This window comes from Carlito syrichta, unplaced genomic scaffold, assembly GCF_000164805.1.
Source record: "Carlito syrichta isolate Samal-C Ts95f unplaced genomic scaffold, Tarsius_syrichta-2.0.1 Scaffold288260, whole genome shotgun sequence".
Taxonomy (NCBI): Eukaryota; Metazoa; Chordata; class Mammalia; order Primates; family Tarsiidae; genus Carlito; species Carlito syrichta.
This window is the reverse complement of record NW_007232356.1, coordinates 10,677-19,247: the sequence shown is the minus strand read 5'-3', so window position 1 is coordinate 19,247 and position 8,571 is coordinate 10,677. Positions and strand designations below refer to the sequence as shown.

Below are 8,571 nucleotides of genomic sequence, written 5' to 3'. Positions count from 1 at the left end.
GCCTGTAATCCCGCGCCTTTGGGAGGCCGAGGTGAGTGGGTTGCCTGAGCCCGTGGGTTCAAGACCCGCCTGGGCAACTTGACGAGACCTCATCTCTGCAATAAATCAAAAACAGCTGGGCGTGGTCGCGCGCGCCTGTAATTCCGGCTGTTCGAAAGACTGAGGCAGAAGGATCGCTGGAGCCCAGCAGGTTGAGGCTGCGGTGGCAAGGAGCAGCCACTGCACTCCAGTCTGGGCGACAGAGGTGAGATTCCAACTCAAAAAAAAAAAAGAGAGAATGAGAAGATGTGCCACCGCCTGGTTGAAAATATTTACAGAACACATCTCTGACAAAGGGCTTGTGTTCAGAGTATGCAGAGAACTCTTAAAGCCCAGTGGTAAGAAAATAAGCGGTACCTTCCAAAACTGGGTAAAAAATCTAGACAGGTGCTCACCAGAGATGTGCAGGTGGCAAATAGCACATGGAAAGGTGCTCAGAATCCTTTGCCATTAGGGAATTAGGAACTTGGAAACGTGAGATGCCACCCTACAGCTCCTAGAACAGCTGAAATTTTAAAGACGGACAGCACCGGATGCTGGCACCAGGAACTCTCTTACCCCTTTCTGGCAGAGATGTGAAACGCTGTAGTCGCCTGGGAAGGCAGTTGGGCAGGCTCGCAGAACCAGACATGCTCACCATACACCCTAGAAGTCACACTCCTCGTGCTCTGACCATACAGTCCAGTAGTCGCACGCCTAAGTATTTATGCAGTCGCGTTGGAAACTTGACGTTCACGCACAAGCCTGCACACAAGTGTTTATGACTGTTTTGCCTGTAGTTGTCAGAAGTCGGAAGCAACTGAGACATCTTTCAGTAGCTGAGTGAATAGATAAGCTGTGCTACATCCAGTGAGTGTTATTCAACAACAGTCGATGCATGTCAAGCCAGGAAGACAGAGATGAGTCTTAAATGTGTGTTACTAATGAAAGAGCCTGTCGAAAAGGCTACATACTACGTGATTCCAACCAGATGACTTTCTGGAGAAGGTGACGCTGTGTGATCGGAGAAAGATGAGGTGTTTCAGGGGAAGGGGAGAGTGAACCAGTGGCACACCGGACACTTTTATGGCAGTGGACAACTGTAATACTGTCGCGGAGGGTCCACGACACTGCATTTGTCCAAACTACAGAACTAGATGACACTGCAAGTAAGCCTTCATGTAGGCCAATTTTAAAAAGGAGATTGGGAATTCCAGGAAGGAAGGCAGACTGTGACGAGAGACCCTAACTGTTGCAAGGGCGGGGAAGGTGCCAAGAGACTTTGCAGAGCGCGCTCCCCGAGCTGAGAACGCTTCCCCCCACCCGGCTGCTGCCTAGCATCTGTCCCTGCTGTGCCTGTGATTGTGTGATCATGGGGGACGCCAGGCGTCTCACTGTTGGAGGGGAGTTTACGGGAATGATCCCGAGGCGGCGAGAGTGATCTGTTCCGGGATAGGTCCTGGTGGGCGTCGGCAAGAGGAGGGCCTGGAGCCAGCCTCCATTGGAGCTTTAGGAGAGACCCCGGCCGCAGAGGCCTGCTCCGAAAGTGAACCCTGCACAGATAGGATCCTGCCCGAGTGGCTCTGGAGCTGAGAGAAGTGCTTCCTTGGCGGCCGGAGCTGGAACATGTCACACAGCAGCATCTGTCACGCAGGGCCAGGAGACGGCCCAGAGCACAGGCCAGAGGCCAAATCCAGTAGTCTGCTGATTAAGTAAATGGAGGGAAAGACAATCTTCTCCGAAGAGATCCTCTGCCCTCCAGGGAGGGGCGTGAGTCCCTGTCCTTCCATGTGGGCTGCAGGACATCCTTCCACAGACCATAGCGGGGAGGGCAGCGACAGCCTCCCGTCCAGTGGAGAAACCTGACCGACGCTCCTCATAGGTGAGCACGGTGGGCACCGACAGCCACGAGTCGCGTCGATGGTGTGTTCCCTTAACGTCACGTGATGGGGATGGTGCCTTGTGTTCTTTCTCCCAGAACCCTGTAAACCCAGTCGGCCCCAAGCAAGGGCTACCCCACAGTGTGCCTGGCCGGTTCTGGCTGTCAAAACAAGGAGAACGGAGGAGCTGCCCCAGCCCAGAGGAGCCCGAGTAGACGAGGTCGTCAAATGGCACGTGGGGTTCCGGGTGGGGCTGCAGGACGGAAGGACCTTGGGGAAACCGAGGAAGTCTGAGTAAAGTGTAGGTCTTAGTTAATAACCGTGTGTCAGTTCTGGCTTATCAATTGTAACATGCACTGTGTTCATGCAGGCTGTTAATAGTGAGGACGCTAGGTGTGTCATTTATGTGAACTCTGCTATTTTCACTGTAAGTCTAAAGCCATTCTAAAATGAAGTTTATTTTTTAAATACAATAGACTTGTTTTCCTTTTAAATACTTCCTTTACCCAACTGAAATACCTCCCTAAGAACTTGAATAACTCTTAAAAATTAGCCTTACAAAGTCATCGTCAACACTACCAAATGTGTGGCCAGGTGGGAGTTCCCGTGTGACCTGGCCTGAACTGGCCCCTGTACGGCATGCAGGACGCACGAAGCTGGTCCAAGGAGCTAGACGCTGGACATCACATCACGGGGTCAAGGCACACTGGCCAGCCCGGGGGCTGTGGCACGGGGTCATCCCTCAGGGACACTGGCAGCAACCTTCCTTGACCAGTGCCCCTGTTTCTCTTTCCACTTATGTCCTTTCTAGGGGCAGGAGAGCATGTCCCCATCTTTCCGCCTCACGTCACAGCCCTCTTCTACCCGCCTTGCTTGGAACGGTGGTGAACTGGGGCCTTGTCTTGCTCCCAGTGGCCCGGTGAGACCTTGGGGAGAGGTGCCTGTGAGGGGGACAGGGTCCCACCCTGTGGCGCGTCTCTGCCCAGCCAGGGTGTCTCTTTCCCTGTCCCTGGAGGCTGGCAGAGGTGAGGGGCTGGACGTGGTCCGCAGACTGCATCAGAAATTCCTGTCTCCTGGGCGGGGCCATGAATGCCCTACCAAGGATGAGGCCCTCAGACCCCTGGGCAAAGCGGGCAGGCGGGGGGCGGGCAGGCGGCCTTGTGTGCTCCTTGTCCTGCGCCCCTCTGGCCAGCCAACAGGGCTCAACCTCCCCTGTGTCTTCTCGGGTGCTCTTGGCAGAGGGAGAGGAGGATTTGGGGCCCAAAAGTTGCTGCTGTTTTCTGAGAGCCCTGCCGGCAGCCTGTGTCTGTGGCCGTGTGTCTCCACCACCACGAGTGTGCTTGTGTATAGCGCTTCACCTGTGGGAGCCACAGCCGAGAGGTGCACAGCGTGTAAATGCACCGGGGTGTGGGCGTGCCTGTGCGCGGGACGCGCTCGGCCACGGAAGGCGTGCCGGTGCCACACAGCAGCCAGGTCCCTCAGACCCTGAGCTAAGCAAGCCTAAGCTGAGTGGCTGTCTGCATGCCACTGCCATGGGGGGGGGTCCTTGAGCAGCCCCCCCCGGGACTGCAGCGGCCCCAGAAGCTTTGCGGAGGTGGGAGGCTGCCCTGCGGTCTTGCTCGGCTCGGCCTGAGGGCCCTTGCCTGACCGTCCCTCGTGCTTCTCTGTGTGCACCTGTGTCTGTGCGGTGCGGTTGTAGCCATGCACTAGAACTGTGTCATGAGTTGCAAGAGTTCCGTGGTATTGGTGAGGTGACCCCACTCCGGCAGAGCAGCCACCGGGGTCCCAGCACGTTGGAGCAGAAAGCTGCAGACTGCTGATGTCTTTCCATCATCTGGGCTTTAGTGAGCACGACCACGCCCAGAATTAGAGGCATCTCGTGTGAAGCATGGATCTCAGTGGGGCCCGCTCTGCGCGGCGCTGCCAGCGACTCCTGGCCCGGGGCCCTTCCTGAGTGCGGCCGCCCGCGCGCAGCCAGGTTGTCGGCTGGGGTGGCAGCGGCGGCCCTGCGGAACAGCCTGCCCTGCTGGATTGCCCAGCTCCGCCCAGGCCCTCCTCCCACCCCGGGTGTCCTGGGGTCCCTGCTGCCTCCCACCTCCCTCCTGGGAGAAGCGTGCACACACTGAGGGGCTGTTTGTTCTTTATTTGCAGAGGTATTGTGGCCAGTATTTTGGTTTTCTTGTGTTTTGGAGTCACACAAGCTAAAGACGGGCCATTTTCCAGACCTCATCCAGGTAACTTGCCATTTCTTTCTCCGTGTGTGCCCTTGTGGCAGTTCTGTTCTGAGCGGTCGCTCTGTGTCTGTGCTGCTGGGTGTGAGTGTCCTGTCCTCCCCTGGCCCAGGCCCCGAGGGCAGCTGCCTCTCACAGCAGGGGCGGAGCGTGGGGCGCAGAGGTGTCCACATCCCTCGGCCTTCAGCCACGGAGACGCCTCAGACCCTCCCAAGCTGTCCTGGCCCGGGCTCTCCTGCCTGTGCTTCCCCTTCCTGCTCACTCCCTGCAGCTGAGCTGGCATGGGCTAGAGACAGGGCTGTGAGGCGCCCGCCCACGTTGCCCTTGGGACAGTCACCTGTGCCCTCTGCCTCACTCACCCCCAGTTATGGCAGGCTCTCATAAGCCCTGGGGGCCAGAGTGCCCCCGCCTCAGAGCCAAAGGCACAGGCCATACACTCTGCCCCCCAGTTCCCAGAAGGGCGGGCTCAGGCTTTAGGGCGTGATGGGTTCCCCAAAGGGTCACATGGGAATTAGAAACTTACTTCTTCTATTTCTCTTTTTGTTGTTCAGAACTGGTATTAGACTACCTTTTCTGTTTCACTAGAGACATTTACTGCATAATACTTGGAAAGTACAAAAAATACACGGAAATAAAAACCACCCACAAAAAACAACCACTACTAAAGTTTGATGTGTTTGTGTACAAATGTACTCCAGAAAGTGAGAGGACCACGGCGTGTGGTTTTAGGTTGAACGAGCATTTCGTTATTCACTAATTTTTTGACAACTGGATTTTCAACGGCTACTGTTAGCTGTCTTTTGAATGCGCTATGACTTAGTTAATTACTTTATTTAAGCCATACTATTGTACATTTGGGAAGTTTCCAGTTTCATTGTAGTGAACTGGGCTGTGATGGATCTCTGCATATGTGCTCTGTGGAAATACCTGATGATTTGTGTAAGAAAATGTCCTGGGAGTAGAAATTCTGGGTTAAAGTGTGCAAACATTTTGGGCCCGTGATATGTATTACAAAACTGGTCTACAGAAGGGCCGTGTCTGTCCAGGGGTCAGTTAGTGCCCTGGCTGTGGGTGAGGCTCCCCTGGACACCAGGCGCTGAGTGGGAAGCCGTCAGGAACCCAAACAGTCTGGCTTCCCAGCCCCTTCTTTGTCTGGGTCTTGAGAATGGGCCTCTTGCAGTGCCTGCTGGGGCCCCCGTGTGGTCTGGGCTGCCTTGCAGGTCAGCCGGGTCCTCTGCCCCGTTGGCTGAGCGCATCCAGACTTGCCTCCGAGGGACTTGGACTGCCAGCCAGAGCAATGGGGAAGCGGGTGAGGGTTTAAAAACAGCGGAATCACCCAGGGAGCAACCTGGCGCGATGCGAGCCCGGGGCTGGAGTGGAGGGAGGGTGCCCGCCAGCGGCCGTTTTGGTTGCGTGCATGGGCTCCTCCTGGGTGCTGGCCTCGCTGGGTGCTGGGACGTGCCCAGAAGTGGGACAGACAGGCCGAGCCTTGGGTTGGGCTGGGCCTCGACTTGGCATTTGGCCCCTGGCGCAGGGGAGGCTCTTGGGACCCGATGGGACCGCCTTGTCTGAAAGCGTCAAAGCTTCTGACACTCAGCTTGGGGTCTCGAGCCGTGAGCGTCCTCCAGCCGTCCACACAGTGTGTCTTCTCTCTCGGCAGGCGGGGCGGCCCGTGCCGGGGGTCTGCTTCGGGCCCTGCTCTCCCTTCCCCTCCCACCTTGCTCGCTTGGCGCGGGCTCCGCATCTTGGCCCTGGGGTTGGCTGACTCGGGGCGCCTGTCCTGCAGCCCCCTCCGTCCCATGTCTTGTTTGCTTGGGTGGCAGGAAGCCCTCAGCCCTCTCCGGCCACGGGGCACTTCGTAGACAAGTGGTGCGTCGCAGGCCGCGTGGCCCTGGGAGGAGTGGGAGAAGGTTTTCTGGCTCCGGAGGGGCAGCCGTGGGCTCTGCCTTCTTCCCACTCCGTGGGTCTGGCTCGGGAAGGCCTGGCAGGCCACAGCTGTAGCCACTGGGCCTGGTGACATGCGTGGAGAGGTGGCTCCATCCCCCCCCAGGAGGTGCTGTGTCTGGAAGCTCAGATGGGCTGCGGTTCCCGGGACACTGTTGGCAGCAGACTGGAGTCTCTCCCTCCCTGGCTTCTGCGTTCCTCTGTGGTTCCCTCCAGAGGCTGGAGTCCATCGGAAGGTGGCCGGGACTGCGGAGGCTGGCGTTTGCCCCACCAGACTTGACGTTCAGGAGACAAGAGTGCCGTGTTGGGGATGGGGACTGACCAGGGAGCCCACCTCAGAGCTGCTGGGGTTGTCCAGGGAGAGTGGTGGGATGTGAGCCAAGGGACCCCTGCCAGGTGTCTGGGCAGGGCGGTTCCACATCCCTGCTGGACTTGAAGGGTGAGTGTGACAGGGGTCTGCCGTGACCCCCCTTTTCGGGTGGGGCCTTCCCAGAGATGGGGAGCGCAGGAACGACCCCAACTGGCGAAGGGGGAGAGACAGGTCTTGTTGCAGGCGTGGTAGCCTGAGTGGCCGCCAGAACTCTGTGGGTTTTGTGGGCATAAAGCTGTCGAGCGCCTGTGGCTGGACACCTGCCCTGAGGGGGCTGTGAAGGCTGCCCTGGGTTAACTTCGCCCCAGGCCCTTTTAGCCGCTAGCACAGCTCCAGCCAGTGGGCTGTCCCCAGGCAGGCTTACCCTCCAGGGCCAGAAGACTATGTAAGCTCAGTCATCTGTCTCACTTCCAGAACCACTTCAGGAACCACTGCAGCGGTTTTTCCTAAGAACTTACGACTTCTGTAGTTCCTGGCTGTGCAAGGTGGCTTTTCATAAACCATCGTGGCCGTCTTCCCCCAAGCACGTTAGGGCCTTTGCGGTGCTGGGCTTAGCCCTGAAATCTCCTATGGGTATGCCTTGCGGTGAGCTCTTGAGAGCCCTGGGGAGGCCAGGAAGTTGGGGGTGGTTTAACATACGTCTGTTAATAGAAGTCATCACATTAATGTGGTACAAAGAAAATTGATCCTCTTAAGTGCAGAAAAGCAAGTTTATATCCATCTGTGACAAAAATGTAACATCCTGGAATTGAAAGGAGTTTTTTGGGGTTTTGTTTACATGACCAAAGGTATTCTCCAAAAACCAGCTGCGAACTTACTTTACTTTTACTTTAATGATAAAAGTCTTGGGGCGTGGATAGTAAACACAAGACGAGGACATTTGCTGCTGCTGCTCTGTCCAGCAATTTATGGGCCTCTGTGCCACTGCAGTGGGACAAGAAAAGGAAGTCAAAGATCTAAGGACTGAGCTATAAGGAAATGAAAAGAAAATTCACATTTTGGAAAGAAACTGTTTAATTCCGAGTTAGACCCTGCTTTATAAAAGCTCTACCAGGGGCATGAGACGGCCTCAGAACAGACATCGTGGGTCAGGGAGCCAGGTGGGGGATTCCTGGGGCCTTCTCCCGGGGCCAGGTGGGGGGGGATCCCGGGGCTGGGGGAGCGGGGGACTCCTGGGACCGGCTGCCGGGAGCCAGGCTGATGGGGGGTCCTGGAGCCTTCTGCCGGGAGCCAGACTGGGAGGGTCCCTGGGGCCCTCTGCCGGGAGTCAGGCGGGGACTCCTGGGCCCTTACCAGAGAGCCAGGCGGGGCCGGGGCCCAGCCTTAGAGAGCCCAGGCCTGGACTCGTTAATGTTCAGTGTTGTCTCTGTCTTTGTAGCTTACTGGAGGTTTTGGCTCTGCGTGAGTGTGGTCTACGAGCTGTTCCTCATCTTTATACTCTTCCAGGTAAGGAGCTTTTCTTGGTTGGTGATGCTGTGGCCCCAGACAGAGTGACAGGTGACGGGAGGCTTTGCACATCTCACCCCCACCACAGCATGGGTAGGAAGCAGGGCTGGACCCTAACAAAAGTGGGCCGAGGCTAAGGGGGACCTCAGGGCGATTCGTGGGTGGGAAGCTGACTGTTGAGATCTCATTGCGGGGCATAGCCAGTGACACGGACACGGAGCATGTCCTCGTCCCCAGCTATTATAGCCAGATCTCGGCAGGGAGAGAAGACGGCGCATCCTGTTCTGAGACTGGGGTTAGGGTTTGTGGGCCGAGGGCCGGTCTGGGCCTCGGGTGGGACCGCAGGGCATGTGTATTTCGTGGCTGGCCCTTGACTTTATGTGCTTCTCCCTCGGCGCACGTTCCTCACGGGGGTCAGGGTGCAGGTGGAAACGCAGCCCCTCGGTGACCTTGGAGCAGGGTGTTGCTGCCACTGATGTCAATTTTCTTAATGCTCTTGGCTCAAAATGTGATGGACACGTGTGTTGGTGGCTGTCTTCAGTTCACAAAGGATGGTGGCGAAGGCTGCACAGCAATGTGAACGCACTTCGTGCCCCTGAACTGTGCACTTAAAAATGGTTAAGGCCAGCCGGGCTCGGTGGCTCAGCCTGTCATCCCGCGCCTTTGGGAGGCTGAGGTGAGT

At 57.1% G+C, this 8,571-nt stretch overlaps 1 protein-coding gene across 1 annotated transcript in view; it reads left to right on the top strand.

The window, feature by feature from the left end:
- PTDSS2 (phosphatidylserine synthase 2) overlaps window positions 1–8,571 on the top strand; it is a gene marked incomplete at its 3' end in the record, with an annotated part of 21,138 nt that overhangs the window by 5,860 nt on the left and 6,707 nt on the right. The window contains exons 3-4 of the mRNA XM_021710189.1: window positions 4,050–4,132; window positions 7,822–7,889. Of these exons, the coding sequence (XP_021565864.1) occupies window positions 4,050–4,132; window positions 7,822–7,889 (151 nt within the window). The remainder of the gene's footprint in view (window positions 1–4,049; window positions 4,133–7,821; window positions 7,890–8,571) is intronic.